At 46.3% G+C, this 22596-nt stretch overlaps 1 protein-coding gene across 2 annotated transcripts in view; it reads right to left on the reverse strand.

The window, feature by feature from the left end:
* LOC149317363 (aspartyl/asparaginyl beta-hydroxylase-like) overlaps window positions 1-22596 on the reverse strand; it is a 169012-nt gene that overhangs the window by 138594 nt on the left and 7822 nt on the right. Inside the window, exon 1 of one of the 2 annotated variants that reach the window (XM_089517368.1) lies at window positions 72-316. The exons of the other annotated variant lie outside the window; for it this stretch is intronic. Within the exon in view, the coding sequence (XP_089373494.1) occupies window positions 72-87 (16 nt within the window). The 5' untranslated portion in view covers window positions 88-316. Of the gene's footprint in view, window positions 1-71; window positions 317-22596 lie in introns of those variants that run through there. 2 annotated transcript variants of the gene reach the window in all.

Consider the following 22596-nt stretch of genomic DNA (forward strand, 5'->3'; position numbering starts at 1 on the left):
AATATGTTTGCAGTTTTGTTGCCAGCATGAATCATAAACAGGTTGATTTCTCCAAACTGCCAGAACTATACCTGAATCATCAGCCATGGTATCAGTGTCTTTTATCCATATACAAAGTAGATCTGAGTATAAAAACCAGAGTCCAAGATAGAATCAGCTAAAAATCACCCTCATGTAAGCCTCGCATCAGCAGCGAAGAAAGTTTCTTACGGCCAACTCAGCTAAAACCCGAAATCGGACCCTGCCACAAACTCTGCTCAAAAGCTATTTTTAGAGTAATCATCTGCAAGCCAAATGCTTTTAAGTACCCATATGGAAACCCAGTGCTGACGACAATCAAATTTGCCCCCTCCTTCTAACAATGCATCCTGGGTAGTTGGTCCTTTCCATCTCATTTAATCTCTAAACAGCAACATACCAGAGAAGCAAAACAGAATGGATTAAAAAAAAATGATTGCAGGAAAGCATGCCTCAGCAACTAAATTCTAAGAGCATTAGACCTTCTGTACAAATTCAAACAAAAGTCAGCATACAAAGCTTGTCTGTGCAATCTGAGCAGCAGCCAAGTACATTTACATGATGCTGACACGCAACTCTCACATGGCTTTAGAGTTCTGCATGTGTTACTTTTCTATAAACTGATCAGCAATGGATACAATACAATTTAGAAATATAGTAGGATATTAACAAGTCATTCTGAAGTCACTGAAAATCTGCTTTAGTGGTCTCAATACATGCCAGAACTCAGAATCAGTTAAAACACCAGTCACCACTATAAAAGTTCAAAACAGAAACAGGCTTAATTTTATTTCACTCCATGATAAGATGTACAGATATCATTATCAATCTTTATTTTGAAAGCAAGAAAGATAGAAGTTTATCGCACAGGCCCTGAAATGGGCCTGTTTCATTCTAAAAGGGAACGTGATGGGGATGGGAGGCAGCAAAGAGCACATCTTACCGCACAGGGAGAACGCTGCCGCCGTCACTGAACATTCCCATTGTGTTCCAGATGCATCCCAGTGGGAGCAATTTTCAGGAACGCTTGAGAAGAGTTCCTGAAAATCGCCCACTGGGGAACACATCCGGAATGCGATAGGAACATTCCAGTGCATAGCAGGCCCCTTTTCATCACAACTTTTCAATGAGGTCAAAGGTTTCTACCTTTGATTCATTTCTCCAGACAACAATTTTCCACAAGTACCTATGTCAACTTTAGTAAATTTTAGATAGGGAGTAGTGTCCTTTTTTAGTTGCATTAATTTCCTTCTGGCTTTCATACCAACAACACCATTCTTGTTCAGTCTCTTTCTGGTCACTTACTCCGACTTTTTATTCAGTCTTTTTCCAACCACTTTCCCTGATCACTTTGGCATTCACATCAGGCCATGTGAGAATTAACTACAGATCCTTGGATGTTAGTCTGATATTAAATGTACCTTCCTGGATCACACTCCGGTTTACCCTTAGAAAGAGTGAATCTGCACAGAGTGACTGTGATATTGAACCTTCTCCATCCATTCATTTTTCCATCTGTCTCACAGTGTTTTGGCAGAACCCTACATCCACAGAAATGTTTTTGGAACCTTTCCTAGACTGCTGATTGCTGTTCTGAAATCTGTAAGATGTCTTTTGATCACTGCATAGCATGCTTCCACACAACCATATGGCAAAGATAAATCTCACATTTCTAATCCTTTTGTGAGGTGGGGGACTCCTAAACTCACCCCTGAAAAGCTACTTTATTTCTTATGTACATAATTCTGATTATTCCCTTTGAGTTGATGCAACCAGACTTTCATCATTTACTTTTGCATCTACCATGACTTACATGTACCCACTGTTTTATTTCACAAGACACAGAAGTGATTAATATAAAACCTATTTGATATTTAGAAAAAGAATGTCTTTTGATTAATTAAGACCACCATAGCCAAACAGTGTCATTTCTGGAATTATCATTAGTATTCACAAACTTCTTCTTGCCACTACATGAAGGTGCTAGCCTTCCATCATATTTATTAATGTTGTACAGCTGGCTCTCTGTATCCACAGATTCTTTATCCATGGATTCAACTATCCACAGCTTGAAAATATTATATATTTAAATTCCAAAAAGCAAACTTTGATTTTGCCATTTTATATAAGGGACACCATTTTATTTACATTGTATTTAATACGACTGGAGTATCCATGGATTTTGGTATCCATAACTGGTCCTCGAAACCAAACCCCAGCAGATACCAAGTGCCCACTGTATTTTAAAGTACTTTTTTTAAGTGTTTATATTGATATTTTCATTTAAACTCCTTTGTGTGTGTGTGTGTGTGTGTGTGTGTGTCATGTTTTATCAACCATTTTGTATCCTAATCTTGGTAAAAAGAAAATAAATAGCAATGGCAAAATGTGAGGGTGGTGTGTGTAACAAAGAAATAGAAATGGGGCACCTAAGGAACACTTTCCACTTAATTATCCATGTGTATGAATCCTGAGAACACAAAGAAACACATTAAAAGGTTAAAGAGGGGTCACTGCACCTCACAATGCAAATAACAGTTTACATATACAATAGAAAGTAAAATAAAATTGATTAGGAAGGAGAATTGAAGGGAATCATAATGATGCCCAGAAAAACTCCACCAGTTTTCATGCAGTCCATTGTCCAACAGGTGGGAAGTAGAACCTTTCCAGCTCTAAAGGGCCTGATTATCCAAAAGGACCATCAAGTGCTTGAAGGCTATGAAAAATCACTCATTTTTTCTTCCTTTCTCTTTGTTTTCAATTATTTCTTAATCCCAGTTCTGCAATAGCTTGCCAACTCTTCTTGTGAGGATTTTCAGAAGCTTTTCTATTTTTCCCCCATGATAAAGTAGTCAGATTAGGCTACCAAGTAAGAAGACATATGATCTATCTCAGAGATAGAAAGAAAGAGAGGGAAAAAAGAGAGATATCCATCATAAAAACTTCTAACATTCTAAAAATAATCTATTCTTTAAAGTATAGGATTAACAATTAATCAGCATTAATCAGAGGAGTTAAGCCACACTGAATAATGTTATTGGTTAATTAACTCATCATTTTCAAGCTTTGCCAAGACTAGTATTTGTAAATAAACCGTAACTGTATTTTTTTCTTAAATGAATAACTGCCTCTTTTTTTTTCTTTTTCTCTTTGTTCTTTTCCAAGGGCTTTCCATCAAGACATTCTGGAAATCTTTTCTTTTTTTATTTTCCCCCTAACTTCTTTCTAAGAGCCATTAAGATTACATCCTGGCTACTTAACCTTTGTTGTTGAGGTCCAGTCCAAAATTTTCAAAAGCTGGTTTGGATTCAGATGGACTTTAAGGGAGAAGTGTCTCAGTGATAAATATAATATAAAGTCTCTTCAATGTTTCACCATACAATACGCTACAGTCCAGCATATGGGCAAGCAATTCAAAAGTGACAGCCTGCCTGGATTTATGTAAAATATGGTACAGTACGTTTCCAATAAAAAAGTGCCTCAAAAATTTTCTCCCCAGGAAGCTTTAGCATTTATTTAGCAGACAAATTTCAATCACCATTACAGTACAGTAAGAGAGGCAACAAACCAGCTTCCATGAAGAAGAAAAGGTTTAAAATAGACTACTAGAAGAAAGTCATTTAGAACAGGTCACTCAAACTGCTAAAGCACTAAGCACTTTCCAATGCACAAAATTTTAATCTCTGGTGGTCTGTGGTACACAAGACAGTACAGCATGCATCACGAAAGAAACAAAAATCATTTTCATAACTGAATGAATGAAGTAGATTGTACTTCATTGCATCATTAAATGCAGAAGGGCCATAGGCAACAATAAGGGTCACAAAGGAGCCAATTCACTCGATTTATTGAATTCCATTGCTTATGAAGATAAACTACACCAGTTATTAACAGATGTGTAGTTCCTTCAAATCAGAGTTTCGCAACCTGTTACTGTTAAGTTCCATGTGGCCTGCAGAGTCCTGACTACTATTCTTCACTTCCAGCTGACTAGGAATCTGCTCAATACTGGTGAATAGATCTGGTGTGTCTAGAGAAAAGATAATTATTAGTTAGTGATTAAGTGAGTAAGTCCTAGAGGTACCCATGTGCACCCCAAAGCTAGGGCTTTGAGAGGGATTGTGCATGCAGTTTGGCAGAAATGGCTTGAGAAGGCAGCCTCATTTTCAGAGATATGTTGACTGGAACCTTGCATTCCCATTCCCAGATAACAGCAGAAAAAAACTGGGAACAGACATTATGGGGACTCAAGTCTTCAGAATCTCATCTGGCTGTGCTTAGTCCTCACAGCCCTGTTAGACAATGCAGCATTCAACCTGACACCATACATTATGCAGCATTTCTTCACTTGCACCATAAAGTTCCAGATGCTGCAAATCTGGTGTAAAAATGAATAATTGGTGAAAACTAGGCACTCCACCAATTATCATGCAATCCAACAGAGTACATCTGGGGCATTCTGGAGCAAAAATCAAAAATTCAATAATACTGTATCTTTGATCACTGGGGGACAGACAGTACTGTGCCCATCCCTAGATTGCTTGTGGGAGAGAAGTGCCCTCTAGTGGATATTTTGATTGATTGATTGATTGATTGATTGAAATTTTATTTATATACCGCCGTTCCTATGATCACGGCGGTTTACAAACAGAATAAGATACAATACGATACAGGTTATAAATATAATACAATAAAAATCAGAGTTTAAAAATCAAAATTAACAGCTAAAGTCCTTCATAAAAAAAAATCGTATACTACTATATATCATTAAAATCCATCATTAATCAATCAAAATAATAAAACAATATAAATAAAAATAAATAAAAATTTTATTTATATACCGCCCTTCCTCAGATCAGGGCGGTTTACAACATTTTAAAAACATAGCACGCCATTAAAAACATTACAGTAAAAGAACAGAAAAGCCCCGAGTTAGCCAGTCCTCTTGCCAGTGAGGAGGAAGGAGGTCCGTAGGACAACTTAGTCGGGGAATGCGTTGCCAAAAAGGAAGGTCTTCAGGTCCTTTTTGAATTGGGCCAGGGAGGTGGCCGAGCGGAGCTCTATGGGCAGCGTGTTCCAAAGGGCCGGGGCGGCGATGGAAAATGTCTTCCTGGTGGTGGAGACAAGCCTGGCCCCGGGAACCCTAAGTAGTTGCTGCCCGGATGTTCTGAGGGTGCGGGACGGAATATATGGGGAGAGGCGGTCCTTCAGGTATCCTGGGCCCAAGCCATTTAGGGCTTTATAGGTCATCACCAACACCTTATATTGCGCCCGGAAGTGGATCGGCAGCCAATGCAGATCTTTTAGCACCGGTGTAATGTGGCTGGCCCTGGAAGTACCAGTGACCAGCCTGGCTGCCATGTTTTGTATCATTTGTAGCTTCCGGGTTTGGTATAAGGGTTGCCCCATGTAGAGTGCATTGCAGTCCAGTCTCGAGGTTACCAGAGCATGTACCACAGGTATGGGCGCAGCTGGCGAATAAGCCGAAGCTGATGACAGGTGCTCTTGACCGTCGCATTCACCTGAGCAGTCAGGTGAAGGGACGAGTCAAGAAGCACCCCCAGACTGCGCACGGAGTCCTTCACAGGGAGCGTGACCCCGTTCAGGACAGGTGGAACCACCGCCATTCCTGGACCAGGGGAACCTATCACGAGTACCTCCGTTTTCTCTGGATTCAGCTTGAGTCGGTTTTCCCTCATCCAGCCCATTACCGACTCCAGACAGGCCACGAGAGGAGAGACGCCATCCTCAGTCACTGCATCAGTCGGAGACATAGAGAAGATTATTTGGGTGTCATCAGCGTACTGATAACCCCGCGCCCCATGTCTCCGGATGATCTCTCCCAGCGGTTTCATGTAAATGTTAAATAGCATGGGAGACAGAATGGCTCCTTGAGGGACCCCAGTTTTAAGAGCCCTCTCATCGGAGCACACGTCTCCCAGCTGCACCATCTGGGACCTCCCGGAGAGGTAGGACCGGAACCACTGGAGTGCAGTGCCCCCGATACCCACCTCTGCCAGGCGCCCCAGAAGGATACCATGGTCTATGGTATCGAAAGCCGCTGAGATGTCCAAGAGCACCAACAGGGACACGCTTCCCCTGTCGATGCCCAGACGGAGATCATCGACCAAGGCGACCATAGCCGTCTCAACCCCGTAACCCGCCCGAAAGCCAGTTTGAAATGGGTCCAGATAATCCGTTTCATCCAAGACCGCCTGAAGCTGGAGTGCAACCGCCCTCTCGATCACCTTCCCCAAGAATGGCAGCAGTGAAACTGGCCAATAATTATTATGTACCAGGGGGTCGAGGGAGGGCTTTTTTAATAAAGGTTTTACAATGGCCAATTTTAACTCAGATGGAAATTGCCCTTCCCTCAGAGATGTATTAATAATCCGTCGCAGCAACAAAGTTACTGCCGGTCCCCCCTGCGCTGCTAACCATGAGGGACAGGGATCGAGAGAGCAGGTTGTCTTCCGAACACTTCCGAGGATCTTGTCCACATCATCGGTACTTACTAACTCAAACCGATCCAGTTTAACAAAGTCCACGGAGGCTCTGGATGCCTCTACCCTAGGTTCTGCCTGAATGTCAGCGTTAAGACCTTCGCTTATCCGAGAAGTTTTATCCGCGAAGAAGTTGTTAAATTGGTCACAGCAGGCCTTAGAAGGTTCAAGGATCTGGTTCAGGGCAGGAGGGAGCTGAGTTAGCTCCCTGACTACCCTGAACAACTCTGCTGGCCGCGACTCCGCGGACGCGATATGAGCACCATAGAACGAGTTCTTTGCTGCTCGTATCGCCTCTCCGTAGTCCTCTAACCGTTGGGCTAGGAGAGTCTTGTCGTCTAAGCGAAGGTGTTTCCGCCAACGGTACTCTAGCCGTCGCAGCTCCCGCTTCCTTGCCCGGAGATCTTCCGTATACCAGGGCTTACGTTTGGAAGCGGGTCTGAGAGGGCGCTTGGGAGCGATACTGTGTATAGCCCTCGAAAGACCGGTATTCCAAATACCAGTCAGGGCATCAACAGAGTCGCCGTCACTTCCAACCATGTGTCCCTCTAGGGCTTCCTGGAACCTTTTGGGTTCCATTAGCCTTCGAGGGTGGACCATCCTAATAGGTCCACCACCCCCGGGAGGGATCTGGGTAGAGACCTTGATGTTCGCCTCAACCAGGAAATGATCCGTCCATGGCAGGGGGGAAATATTAGTTATTTCCACCCACGGATTTTCCGCATCAGAACAAAAGACCAAATCGAGAGTATTACCCGCACAATGCGTAGGACCCAATATCAGCTGGGACAGGCCCATGGCCGCCATGGTATCCATGAATTCGCGAGCCGCACCGGGTGGAACATAGCTGGCCGTGAGGGAGATGTTGAAGTCGCCCAGGACAAGTAGCCTGGGCGTCTCCAGCATCAGTTCAGCGACCAGCTGTGTCAGCTCGTTAAGGGAGTCCGTTAGCGCACGGGGTGGCCGATACACCAACAGAATCCCTAGACTGTCCCTCGCCTTTAGGGTCAGGTAAATACACTCGATATAGGACGTCTGTCGGATGTGGTTCCTGGTGAGGGAGACGGTGTTCCTATGTATCAAGGCCACACACACACCCCGCCCACCTAACCTGGGCTGGTCCTTCACCGAGAACCCGGCAGGCAGGGCCTGAGCCCACACAGCGTCCCCTTCAGGCCCAAGCCAGGTCTCGGTAATGCAAGCCAGATCGCAACTTCGGTCCTCCAACAGATCGTGGAGGATGTGGGTCTTGTTGTTAATCGATCTGGCGTTGCACAGGAGCAGCGACAGGGTTTGTGGCACGGTTGGAGTGACCCTCAGGTCCCTTGGGTTGGGAGAGGGACAGGAAGGGGAGATAGATATGAAGCATCGATCTCGCCTTCCCCTGGAACGCAAGTCCCTCCTCCCACCGCCATACCTCCCCCTGCCCCACACAACCTCAATGGGAGCTCCGCTCAAGGTGATGTTATCCCCTTCCTCCCCAGCCCATACATCCCCCGCGTCCATAACCTCCCCCCACCCTACACCAACAAATTAAAGAGCAGAGGTTAGCCACCACAGGCATCCTCTGCTCTAAGCTAACCCACAACCTCCCAAGCCCAGCAAAGACTGCGCAGCTGCGCAATTGCGGAGTCCCACTGCGGTGCTCCTTCAGTCCGTGGGCGGCACTCCCGGGGCGGTGCGCAGATGCGCACTTCCGACACCCCGGGAGGAGGCCGCCCAGCAGAGGCGCGGCTCTGGCTGCGGAGTCCGGCGAGGAGGCAAAGGGGGCGTGACAGGAAGGTCCGGCGTCCGGCTTTTAAGCTCGTCGCTCTCACCTGGCGAGCGCTCTCCCTGTCTTCCCCCCAGGAGTCTTTTAAAGGGCCCGCTCCCCGGCTGCCGCCAAAGGCCAAAGCAGCCAACACAAAGAGTCCCGCTGCGGTGCTCCTTCAGTCCGTGGGCGGCACTCCCGGGGCGGTGCACAGATGCGCACCTCCGACACCCCGGGAGGAGGCCGCCCGGCAGAGGCAGGAGCAAAACAGTCAGGACATGTGAGGGAAGGCTTGACGAAATAAATGAGTCTTAAGGTTTCTCTTAAATGACTCCAGGGAGGGGGCTAAGCGGAGCTCCTCAGGGAGAGCGTTCCAAGACTGCGGGGCCACCACAGAAAAAGCCCTTTGCGCAGTCGCTGCGTATCTTGTCTTGGGAACACTCAAAAGTTTTTCCCCACGAGATCTGAGAGTGTGGGGCTGATTGTATGGGGAGAGTCGGTCCTTCAAGCACTCTGGGCCCAAGCCATTTAGGGCTTTATAGGTAACAACCAACACCTTGTATTGTGCCCAGAAGCGAATTGGCAGCCAGTGCAGATCTGCTAGTACAGGTGTTATGTGGCTGGCCCTGGAGCTACCAGTGACCAGTCTGGCAGCCATATTTTGAACCAACTGCAGCTTCCGAGTTTGGTACAAGGGTTGCCCCATGTAGAGCGCATTACAGAAATCGAGTCGAGAGGTTACCAGTGCGTGTACTACTGTTTCAAGGTCCCCCCGGTCCAGGTAGGGACGCAGCTGGCGTATCAGCCGAAGCTGATAACAGGTGCTCCTAACTGTCGCATCCACCTGAGGAGTCAGGTGAAGCAAGGAGTCAAGAAGCACCCCCAAACTGCGAACTGAGTCCTTCACAGGGAGCGTGACCCCATTCAGGACTGGTGGACAAACCTCCTTCCCAGGACCAGGAGAACCTATCACAAGTACTTCCGTTTTCTCTGGATTCAGGCTGAGTCTGTTTTCCCTCATCCAGCCCATTACCGACTCCAGACAGGCATTGAGCGGAGAGATGCCATCCTTAGTCACTGCATCAGTCGAAGACATAGAGAAGACTATTTGGGTGTCATCAGCGTATTGATAACATCGCGCCCCGTGTCTCCGGATGATCTCTCCCAGTGGCTTCATGTAAATGTTAAATAGCATAGGGGTCAAAATCGCTCCCTGAGGGACCCCAGATGTAAGGGCCCTCCTATCGGAGCGACAGTCCCCCAGCTCCACCATCTGGAATCTGCCTGAGAAGTAGGAACGGAACCACTGCAAAGCAGTGCCTCCGATGCCCAACTCCCCCAGGCGATCCAGAAGGATACCATGGTCGATGGTATCGAAGGCCGCAGAGATGTCCAAGAGCACTAACAGGGACACGCTACCCCTGTCCATACCCAGACGGAGGTCATCGACTAAGGCGACCATGGCAGTCTCAACCCCAAAGCCCGTCCGGAAGCCGGTTTGAAATGGGTCCAGATAATCCGTATCTTCCAAGACCCTCTGTAGCTGGGAGGCAACCGCTCTCTCGATCACCTTCCCTAAAAATGGCAGCAGAGATACAGGCCGATAATTGTTTCGAATTAGGGGGTCAAGGGAGGGCTTCTTTAGTAAAGGTTTTACGATGGCCGTTTTGAGATTAGATGGAAAAAGGCCCTCCCTGAAGGATGAATTGATAATACGACGCAACATTTCTGTTGTCGCTGTTCCCCCTTGAACTGCCAGCCATGAAGGACAGGGATCGAGAGAGCAGGTCGTCTTCCTAACGCTACTAAGGATCCTGTCCACATCCTCGGTACTAACAGACTCAAACTGATCCAGTACAACTGAGTCCACGGAAGCTCTGGACGCCTCTACTCTCGATTCTGAACTAATAACAGCGTCGAGATCGGCTCTTAGCCGAGAGATTTTATCCGCGAAGAAGTTGTTAAACTCGTCACAGCAGGCTTTAGATGATACCAATAGTGGGTTCAGGGGGGGAGCCGATTGAGTAAGCTCTCTCACAACCCTGAATAGCTCTGCCGGACGCGATTCCGCGGATGCAATTCGTGCAGCATAGAACGAATTCTTAGCTGCACCAATTGCCACTCCATAATCCTTCAAAAGAGACTCGAGGAGTGTCTTGTCGGATAAGCGCCGATGTCTCCGCCATTTTCGCTCTAGTCGTTGCACAGCCCGCTTCATTGCCCTGAGATCTTCCGTATACCAGGGCTTTTTATTGGAAGCAGGCCGGAAAGGACACTTGGGAGCGATACTGTGTATAGCCCTGGAGAGATCAGTATCCCAGGTGTTAGTCAGGGCATCAACAGAATCGCCGTCAGCTCCAATCAGATAGCCCTCTAAGGCTTCCTGGAACCTATTGGGTTCCATCAGCCTTCGAGGGTGGACCATTCTAATAGGTCCGCCACCCCCGGGGGGGATCTGGACAGTAGCCTTGATACTAGCCTCAACCAGGAAATGATCTGTCCATGACAGGGTAGAGATATTGGTTACCTCAGCCCACGGAGACTCCATGTCTGTACAGAAGACAACATCGAGTGTCCTACCAGCGGAATGTGTGGGCCCTGTGACCAGTTGGGACAGGCCCATGGCAGTCATGGTAGCCGCACCCGTTGGAACGACACCAGCCTCAGAGGGGATGTTGAGGTCCCCCAGGACAAGAAGCCTAGGGGACTCCAACACCAGCTCCAAGACCAGCTGTGTCAGCTCGGCCAGGGAGTCTGTTAACGCACGGGGTGGCCTGTATACCAACAGAATCCCTATACTGTCCCTGGCCTTTAGGGTCAGGTATAAACATTCGATATTGTCTGTCCGGCGGACATGGTTTCTGGTCAAGGAAAGGGTGTTCTTATAGATCAAGGCAACTCCTCCCCCCCCGCCCACTTGCCCTGATCTGATTCTTCACTGAGTACCGGGCAGGGAGGGCCTGTGCCCACACCGCTTCGCTCTCAGGCCCAAGCCAGGTCTCAGTAATGCAAGCCAGGTCGCAGTTCTTATCCTCCACGAGATCATATATTATGTGGGACTTGTTCTTAACTGACCTGGCATTGCACAGGAGCAGAGAGAGGGTTTGTGGTATAGTTGGGCTGACCCTCAGACCTCTTTGGCTAGAAGAGTGGATGGAAGGTGAGATAGATATTACACATCGATCCCGCCTTCCCTTACGACATAACTCCACTCTCCTACCGCTATATCTCCCCTTGCCCCACACTACTCCAATGGGAGCCCCACTTGACACAGTCGCACCCCCCTCTCCCTCACCAAGCCGATTACAAGCCATGTCCAACAAACTCCAGTTGGAGCTCTCCTGCCTCTCTCTCCCCTTCCAGATGGTGGCTGAAGGGAGGGCTGGTCCTCTTTGAGGAAGGCAGTTGGAGCTCTCCTGCCTCTCTCTCCCCTTCCAGATGGTGGCTGAAAGGAGGGCTGGTCCTCTTTGAGGAAGGCAGTTGGAGCTCTCCTGCCTCTCTCTCCCCTTCCAGATGGTGGCTGAAGGGAGGGCTGGTCCCTTTTTTTTTTTTTTTTTTTTTTTTTTGGAGCATTTCAGTACAGTTTCCCCCCCAAAATATTTTACAAAAATTGTTTTTTTACAGGAGGGCAGGGGACCTCAAAAGGTGGTAGAAATGCTATCCATCCACCCCCAAGTGCATTTGGGTGTATTCTAGAATAAAAATGGAGGCCCTGGGGGCAGCCCTTTGCCCACCCTTCAGTTAGGAGATTGCTTGTGGGAGACGTCAACTAGTTAAGAAAACAATAGGGAGAAATTAAATTTAAAGCAACTGCCTGAGACAAAATGGAAATTATTAAAAAATATATTTAATGCCAACAATTACCAGTACAGAGCAGGACAGTATCATTCACAGATGGCTAACAGACTAAGGGCCAAAATAGACTGCCCTAAAGGGTCGGCTTGATGCTGCCTCTTTGATCGCTGAATTGGGGCCGCAACAACTACATGCTGTGGCCCTGATCCAGTGTTTTTCTGGCCCAAAAAGAAATGGCAAAATGTAGCTCTTTTTTGCAACCGAAAAAACCTGCCCTTTCCACCGCCATGGCTTTTCGGTGCTCTAAACACTGCACTGCCGGAGCACTGAAAAGATGCCCCCTGTGTGGGCAGCACGGTGGTGTGACACCAGCTTTGGGGGCGCTGGTGGTACATGCATTGTCCATATGCCATACCCCCACACCACCAGGAAGCCAGCATATTGTGCCGGTCTGTACCAACCCTAAGATCCATGGGCGGGGGGGGGGGGGGGCATAAAAGACATATAGGTGATTGACTGGCACTACATAATGCCAAAATGAGGCTGGGAAATCCAAGATATTCTTTAGGACAGTGGGCCTAAATGGGAGGATATAAAATGGACCAACTGCTCTCAGAGATCTTGCTGCTTCCATTTCTTTTATATCTTGTTTCCTACCATGACTATGAGTTGAATTGAAAGAGGAATGCAAAAAATAGCTCCCTCCCCCCCAGAAACAATTTACCTAACCCAGGAAGCTTCCACTTACTGTAAACCCAGTGATATGGCACACTAAAACAACAGGTGCTGAGGGCAAAAGAAACCTCAAGACTTTAGAATGAGGAGAAAGGAAAAAATGTGTTGACTGCAGGTGGCCCATAGCTCTCTCATATCTTCCTGTCTGTCTATCAGTTTCTCTCTGTGTGTAGGGTTGTCATATCCCGCCGGGGGGCGGGACAATCCCGGTTTGGGAGGGGCCAACCCGGTCCCGGTCTGGTTTGGCGCCCAAACCGGGACGGCCCCGCCCACCGCGGCCACCTCAGCCCCCGCGGCGGCTCCAAGGCCTTGCTGAGGCCTGGGAAGGCTCTCCGCGGTTGGAGCTCCAGCCGCGGAGACGCTCCCTCCCGGGCCCCAGCGAGGCCTTCGAGGCGGCTCCGCAGTCGGAGCTCCGGCCGCGGGGTCCTCAAGGCCTCCACGAGGCCAGGGAGGAGGAGGAGGCCGCTTCCCACCGTGGCGATTGCCGCGATGAGGAGCGGCCCCTGCCTCTTTCCCGGCCTGGGAGCCTGCTGAGGCTTCCTCCCAGGCCGGGAGGAGGAGCAGGCCGCTTCCCCTTGCGGCGATCGCCGCGATGAGGAACAGCCTCCGCCACTTTCCCGGCCTGGGAGCCGGCCTAGGCTTCCTCTCAGGCCGGGAGGAGGAGGAGGAAGCCTGGCACCGCGGCGATCGCCGCGATGCCAGGCTTCCCCTCGCCCTTCTCGGCCTGGGAGCCGGCCTAGGCTCCCTCCCAGGCCGGGAGGAGGAGGAGGAAGCCTGGCACCGCGGCGATCGCCACGATGCCAGGCTTCCCCCCGCCCTTCTCGGCCTGGGAGCCGGCCTAGGCTCCCTCCCAGGCCGGGAGGAGGAGGAGGAAGCCTGGCACCGCGGCGATCGCCGCGATGCCAGGCTTCCCCCCGCCCTTCTCGGCCTGGGAGCCGGCCTAGGCTCCCTCCCAGGCCGGGAGGAGGAGGAGGAGGAAGCCTGGCACCGCGGCGATCGCCGCGATGCCAGGCTTCCCCCCGCCCTTCTCGGCCTGGGAGCCGGCCTAGGCACCCTCCCAGGCCGGGAGGAGGAGGAGGAGGACGCCTGGCACCGCGGCGATCGCCGCGATGCCAGGCTTCCCCTCGCCCTTCTCGGCCTGGGAGCCGGCCTAGGCTCCCTCCCAGGCCGGGAGGAGGAGGAGGAGGACAAGGTTTAAAAATCTAGGACTTTTTTTTTTAATTTCCTAGCCAGGAAATTAAAAACAAAATGTCCTACATTTTCAAACCTTGTCCTACATTTGTCCCGGTTTCGAGGTCCTCCATTATGGCAACCCTATCTGTGTGTGTATATGTTTGTGTGTACGGGTGTGGCTGATTTTTCAACCTAAATAGTTCCCAAAACACCCAATCTTCTACAAAAATGTAACAGTTTTGGTCAAAAATACTGGGCCCTTTTCCAGACCTAAACTGAAATTGGTCAATTTAGGAGTGATTCTGCAACCTCTTTCAGTGACTTGCGGAACAGATGCTTGAACTGAGGAGACAGGGAAAAGCACTTAGGACAGAAAATCATAATGTTCTTCCAATAGCATACTTTGCATTCATTATTATTCTTAGTCCATTAATGCATGCAAGAGTCTTATTTCAAAATAGTCGTATGTGGTAAGAGTCATGTCTGATCAGATGATTAAAGAATGTTTCCAAATGTAACCCTAAGGGGTAAAAGGATAAGTTGCATAAACAGCTTTTGGTTTTGGTTTTTGTCCAAATAAGTATGCTCAATCTGGTCAAAGCTCTTATTGCCCTATTTCTACTACAGCACTATAATTATTTAGCATGTCAGCAGTTTGCAAAGACAGAATTATTTATTTTAATGAGATAGGCGCAAATCATTGCTACCAGCAAAAGTGTTGTCACTGGTCAAGACCAGGACACAATATAAAGCACAGATGGTTTATCTGTATCCCCTAGGTTAAAGAAAGCAAATGCAGGCTGATTAAAACGCTTCCAGTGCATAAATGCAATAAGGGTGCAAAAGAGAGTGAAAGCATAAGGCAGACAGCACAATTGGCACACTGGCAAGATAGCAGGTTGAATGAGGAAGAAACAGCCTAAGTAGTAAGACTTGGAAGGTACTGGAGGGAGGTTAAATGTGTATATTTTGTAGAACAGAAAATTACAGTCAGGGAAAGAGGGGCAAGGGGATTTCAGGAGCAGATAAAGGCAGATTTTTAATCCCAGCCCTTCTATAGCCTTCCCTGCTTTGCTAAAATGATTAGCCATATGATGGCATGGGCCTCTTCCTGAGAATGCGATTTTCTGACCTGACAGAAAGGCAGCTTACATCTTATTTCAATTAACACTTCTTATTTAGAGCACTATTATACTGTTAGTATCACCATTTTAGAACCATATTCATTAGTATTTTTATTTAATTACGAGCACTTAAAAATAGAACCAGTCTACAATAATTGTAAGTATTATGCATGGGGAAAGCTGTCATACAGCTGCAGCAACACAGGTTAAACAGAATAATTCTTTTCTTGTCCCCAGGGCTGGAAAAATCATGTATACTTCACCATCATGTGTCTCCAGTTATGTTATACATTTACTCAGTTTTGTTCACAGCTTGAGTCTCAAACAGTAATGCTGTTGTGTATGATTTTAAAAAGATTTTCCAGCCTTGGTTTTAATTTCAAAGAAAGTTTCCATGCAGTGTATCAGTCTATAAGTCTGGTTACCAAAAATAACAACAAAAATCGGTCACCACACTCTTATCACACTTTACCAGTTGATGATGTTCATCAGGAAACAATACCTTGGTACAACGAAAACATCACTGCACAAATACCCTATAATGAAGAATCCAATAAACCATTAGTTTAAGATGTGTCATATTTTGTTTTTACATTTCAAAATAAGAAAATCAGATACTTTAGTATTTGTTCCTAACTGAAAAACCAATCACTGAGCTTTCCCAACATAATTTATATAGGAAATAGCAAGGAAGATACAGCTATTCTCCTGTATTACATCTTCTTATGCTAAAGCTATAGGGCAGGTTTAATGGCACACTTGTTCCAGTAGAAGAGCAAATTCCAGAAGAACTAGGAAAGCAGATGTGTCCCAAAAGTGAAACTGGAATGCTGGGGAATTCTCCAGAGCTGTTTTTGGGTGACACAGAGGGATGCAGTGGGGTGAGAGCATGAAAATTTCTAAAATTCTTCCAGTGGATTTAGTCCATGTATAGTAAAACAACACCTGCCTTCAGCATACATAGTAAGAAATCTTGGTCTGAATCTTGTGTTAGGAAAGTATATTATGAGAACTGAGGTGGAATACATTGCAGACAGGCATGTCTGATGTACTTCACTAGTAAGACTTTAGCTTTCCTGATCATATTACAGTGCCACAATCTAACATCCACTACCGTATTTCACTTTAGAAGGCAACCAACTTTTGTAAAATTACCACTCGCCTATAATATTTTCAGTCAAATTCATCATCTGGCAACCTGTGTAGATATTACACATAGCTGTGTGCAAAGCTTTACAGGCTGAGTCATAAAAACTTGAAGATAGGAGAATGTTTCTATAAAAACAGAATATTATATAATATCATACAAACAGAATATCATATGTGAGGAAGTAGACCTAGTCTAAAAAGCTTATATGACAATGTTTTTCACACAGTTAGTTTCAAAGGTGCTATGTCATCCCTCTGCATATTTATATTCCAGACTTATGCAGCTATGTCTCTAGCATACAAATGTGAGAGAATGCCAAGTTCAAATTCAAGTCCAAATTATAGGTGTGCCTTCATGCAAATAAAATTTACAACATAGGATGGATTACAAAGACCTCTTATCAATTCCCACACAATAATCCCTTATTCTTGGCTGTATACTAATAGCATAACATTTATTTAGCACACACCCACATGAACTGTGCCCCAAAGTAAAGTTCAATCAATTCCACCCTAATCTAATAAACTATTACAAGTCCTTGATATCTGCTGGGGTTTGGTTCCAGGAACCCCCACCCCACCCTGGGATAGCAAAACCCATGGATGTTCACCCCATTAAATACAATGGATAGCAAAATGGTGTCCCTTATATAAAATGGCAAAATGAAGGGGGGGTTGGAACTTACCATATAGACTCAACTATAAGTCGACCTCATGTATAAGTCAAGGGCAGGTTTTGGTACCAAAATTATGGATTTTGATTTGACTCATGAATAAGCCAAAGGTAAAACTTAGAGACTTGTAACAAAGGATATAAACGATGAAGCTAAGGAAAACAAAGGCAAAGAATTTACAAAGTTCTGGCAGGCATAACCATTTGTGCATTCAAAAAGGTCAGAAGTGGAGTTATGGTGGGCAGAGTAGAAAGGGTTAGTGCTTCTTTTAGATGCTCCCTGACATGGGCTAAGCTCTTTCCTTTCGCCACTCTAGTCAAAGAAAGAGTGGTTCTTTTTTTGGCCCATGGATAAGTCAACCCAGTTTTTTGGAGTCAATTCTTTTACTAAAATTTCTAGACTTATACATGAGTATATACAGTATATATTTGGGGGTTATTTTCAAACTGAGGATGCTTCAATCCATGGATACGGAGGGCTGACTGTATACTAAAAAATAATGAAGTAGAATAAAGGTATCTCCAGAATGTTTTGCTTCTGTATGTCTGTTTTACAGCATTTTTATAAGAGAGAGATGAACATGGAAAGCATCTGCACACTGTAGGAAGAGGTTACTGGTTGCTACCTGCTGTCTGTTCCTATTTCACCAGTGGGGATCCCTGCTCTTTGAACGATTAATGCCCTTACTCAGCAGGTAAAACTACCCCTTTGGCTCATCTACTTTGCCCACTTGGGATACAGAAATAGGTACAGTAGGCCCTTTGTTTACGCAGGGGATCTGTTCTGGACACCTCCCTCGCATATGGGAAAAACCGTGGGATGTCAAGTCCTGTTGATTTTAGTGACAGCGTGCTCTGGCGTGCATGCCATTTTGTCTCCCCCGAGCTTGCCGTCCATGTAAGCTCAAGACCGGGCTACTACCTCCTTAGCTCATCCACCTTGCCTGCCCAAAAAAGAGAGTGGGCCCACAATTTACAGGTTCATCACCAAGAGGGATGACATCAAATGGGAGACCCACACTTTCTGGGAGCAATTTCAGAACTGCACAGTTTGAAAGCCTGTCTCTTTACTGGACACAGGGAAATGTTTATTACCTGCTTTTAATATCTGCCTGCTTGCACAATGTATATTGTTCAGATGTTTAAAAGCAACAGTTTTGCCTACCCAATCAAGGTAATGTATGTTCCCAAAAGAAGGGGGCAGGTGAAGAGAACCAGGGAGGAGCTATCAGAGTTGCAGAAAGAGATAAAAGGTGAGGAGAGAGTTATATATCATGGGAGGAAGAAACATAACATGGTGTTGCTGCTAAATTCAACAACTATCCAGGATTTTATTCTGGGTGAGCACATCTACCCAACTTGTATTACAGAGAGGGTAGTTGAATGAAGCAGGGGTTAATTTCTCTTAGGGGCTGTCCACACAGCCCAAAAGGTCCATGTTCCCTCTGGCTTTGTGTTCTCCTGATAACACAGGCTAATACCCTGGGGCCAGGATTAGGCTGGATCCAGGCAGACTAAAGATGGATCGAGGGGCTCTAGCCCAATCCTGGGGCAAATGGCCTTAATCTGAGTCAAACTGAACTGACTGCTCAGACAGCCCCACATGCTCCTTTCTCCAACAGGTGTTGCCACTAGTGAGTAGACCCCCCCATCGCCTCATAAGAAGAGGAAACGGGGTTCCTGGCCACATGACTGCAAACAGGTAATCTGCACAAGCCTGGGAAACAATCTGGGTTAGCACCCAGGCCAGGAAAACATGGGTCAGGCCCATGCTTTCCTAGCTCATTTCCTCAGCCCCTTAGTTTTATCTATCAGGTTTCTCTGTGTAGCAACAGACAAGTCCTAGGGAGTGAGAAAGTGGAATTGCAGTGAACTGTTATGATACCATCCTCTTTCCAGATATCCTATCCCACAGTCTACCAGGCTTGAGTGTGTCTATATGAAGGTCACCAGACAGAATAGGAGCTGTGTTGCTGAAACATCCATCCATTGCTGTTGATATCCTCTCAGCTTGGAGTTCTGGGGGTTCTTCAAAAACCTTGCTGAAACTAACCTGTTGGGAGTACCTCAGAATTTCATGGCAGTTATGATAACAGTGAATCTGTCCCAAGTGATACGAAGACCCACTCATGCTAGTCTGCATCTTGTTTTCTGTGCTGAATGGATGACAATCTGCATATGGAAGAACTTGCTGTAATTCCATTATCATGGACAGATCACTACCTGATTGGGGTTAGACTTTCTTGAACCTCACTAAGAACCTCTGCAGGGTCAGGACCAATTGCCTGATCCAACCAAAAGTCTGGAAAATCCAGATAATTTCCTAACAGCTTTCAGGTATTTTCCTGTCACCTCAGTTGGTAATTCTGTTAAAAAGCCTGGTTGAGTCCTGGAATGTAAAAAATGGCCAGAACAGGGGCATGATTGTGAGGTGCAGCCAAACCAGTCCCTTGGTTTTCCAGACAGCTGGCAATGATGAAACAAGTAAGATGGAGTTAAAGCAATGTTGGCAGATGATTTGGAGGTTGTCTGATCAAACACAAGCTAGAGCCTATCTGAAGGCCTAATCCCTGACAGTGTGGGCAGCAAAGAAATTATTATTTTCTGCCACCATCACATCTGCAAGCAGCCATCCAACAGAGCTGTGTCAAGTGCACAGGTTTCTAATACATGCACACCACTCAACAGCTCATTGTGAAGAATTTGCACAGCATTTTGCAGATAAAACCAATCAGATCCATTCCAACTTGGACACTACAGTTCTGATTGTCCTATCTGTACAATGTGAGGATGTGGACAGATTCCTTGGAGAATTGAGAGCCATCATATGGCTGTTAGATCCTTGCCCTTCTTGCCTTATTAAGAGGGCCAGGGGGCCAAGTGAGTGAACTCAGTGCTTCATTACAGCAAGGCAGGGTGCCAACATGCTAAAAGAAGCAGTTGAAAGAGCCTTCCTTGAATCTCTCTCTAATGAATAACTCTAATGGCCAATGACCAATGTTCCAATTTTTGGCAAGGAATACAATATGCAGTGGCCTCACAGCTCCAGGCTTTCCTGGATGAAACAGATTTATAGATCCATTTCAGACTAGTTTTAGGCCTGTTATACAGATGTAGTTGTTTGAAGGATGGCCTTCACTGGTGACCGAACGGGGGGAGTGTATCCATGTTGGTTCTACTGGATCCTTCAGTAACTTTAAATACTATCAACAATTGTATCAAGCCTGGGATGAGACTTGAAAGCACTGCTTTATAGAAGCTCCATTTCTTCTGGAGTGATGAGCCTAAAAGATGGTGCTTTGGGATTCCTGTTTAATTCCGTGGCCACTGGCCTGTGGAATTCTTCAGGACTTGGTTGTGTCCACCATTCTATTCATGTATTCAACACTGACATGAAACTGCTAGGAAAGGTTTAGAGTTTTGTATTTGGTGCCACCATTATGCTGATGACACCCATCTCTGTTTTTCCATTCTACCAAAATCCAAGGAAGCAGTCTGGGTTTTAATCCAACGGCTAACATTGGTGATAGATATGATGAGGGTAAATAAACCAAGCTTAATCAAGACAACACAAAGGTGCTCCTCTGATCAGTATAAATGTAGATCAAGGAATGAGGATACAGCCTGTGTTGGACATTCCCCTCAAAGACACAAGTATATGGTTTATGTATACACCTGGACTCAGCCTTGAGCCTAGAGGCTCAGGTTTCTGCAGTGGCCAGGAGTGTTTTTGCACACAAAAACTAGTGTGCCAATTGTTTCCTAGTAAATGATATGTGCTTTTTGCTGTTGTTGTGTGCCTTCAAGTCCTTTCCAACTTATGGTGACCCTAAGGCATCTCTATCATAGGGTTTTATTGACATGATTTGTTCAAGGATTTGCCTTTGCCTTCTCTGAGACTGAAAGAGTATGACTTGCACAACATCACTCATTGGATTTCCACAGTTGAGTGGGGATTTGAGCCCTGGTCTCTACAGTCATAATCCAATGCTGAAACCACTACACCATGCTGGCTTTACTACATCTTTCTTAGTTGCATCCTATTTGGATTACTGCAACATACTATACTCAGAGCTGCCTTTGAAGAGTGTCTAGCCAAAGTGTTAACTGAGGCTGGTTACAGGCACTACAAGTGCTCCACTGACTAGAGTTGTGCTTTCTGGTACAAGTGCCGGTTATGACTTATAAAGCCCTTTATGGCTTAAGCCCAGGCTACCTGACAAACCATAACTTCACATGATTCTGCTTAGGCCCTAAGACTCTCAGGAGATGCTCCTCTCTGTTTCACCATGGTTACAGGGAAGACTCATGGGGACAGAAGTCAGGGACTTCTCAGTGTCCAGCCTAAATTCTTCAACTCTCTTCATTCACACTTTTCTTTCAGCTCTACTACAAAAAGTATAAAAACCTAGGCATGCATTACTACTACCATAAACGCCCGAAACTGGAAAGAAGACGGCACTGCCATATGTTCCTTCTTCTTCCTGGAAGATTAAAATGGGGAACATTCTCCCCACCCCCCGCCACACACACACACACACACACACACACACACACACACACACAGGGTTAACAACCTCTTCTCTTTTAAGTGTTAGCCACTACATTCCAGCAGCCATTCCCCCAACAATGACTCAATGACTCTTCAGTATACTTCTTCCCACATTATCAATTACAAAAAAAAAGCATTGCCAAACAATTCATTTACCTACATCAGGGAAGGGCAACCGCACTTGGTCCGGAGGGCAATTTTCTGCTTCTACAACCCTCTCAGAGCTGCCCCCAAATGCCAGAAAACCCCCAAAATGTCCAGACATCCAATTCTGGTTTTGACAAAAAAAAAGTTGCTGTTATGTTGTTTTGTTTTAAGCAGTGAGGTTGTAACCTATGGAACACCTGGGGGGGATTGGAGGCACGTTGCTACAGTGGCTCTGGTCATACCTCTCAGGCAGGTTCCAGATGGCGGTGCTTGGGGATAGTAGCACCTCAAAAAAGGAGCTGTTATATGGCATTCCACAAAGTGCCATTCTATCCCACAAAGTGCCATTCTATCCCCCAATGCTTTTTAACATTTACATGAAACATCTGGGAGAGATCATCTGGAGACATGGGGCAGGGTGTTATCAATACACTGATGACACCCAAATAAATGCCTTCCAAAATTGCCTCAGCTAAAGACAGTGTGTCTCCTCTGAATGAATGCCGGGAGGAGGTAATGGGCTGGATGAAGATAAACAAATTGAAACTGAATCCAGACAAAACAGAGGTGCTTGCCATCAAGGGTCCTAATCTAGGAACGGAGGTGTGTCAACAGTTCTGGATGCGACTACACTACCCCTGTGCTCACAGCTTGAGAGTGCTTCTGAATCTGTCTCTCCAAATGTCAGCCCAGGTAGATGCAACGGTCAGCTGCACCCCTTCCTAGATCTGGAGGACCTAAAGATAGTGGTGGTAAATCAAAGTTGGACTTCTGCAATGTGCATTACATTACGCTACATTTATGCCAAGTTCAAAAATTGAGTTGGTTCATAATATGGCTGCCAGATTGGTTACAGGAACATCCAGTACTGAACATATTACACCCATACTCAAGTCACTCCATTGGCTGCCAATTAGTTTCCCGGCAAAGTACAAAGTGTTTGTTTTGACCTTGCTTTGGGTCCAGGTTATCTA

This window comes from Sceloporus occidentalis, unplaced genomic scaffold (genome assembly GCF_023333645.1).
Source record: "Sceloporus occidentalis isolate IW3139 unplaced genomic scaffold, rSceOcc1.0.p SCAF_3, whole genome shotgun sequence".
NCBI classification, from domain to species: domain Eukaryota; kingdom Metazoa; phylum Chordata; class Lepidosauria; order Squamata; family Phrynosomatidae; genus Sceloporus; species Sceloporus occidentalis.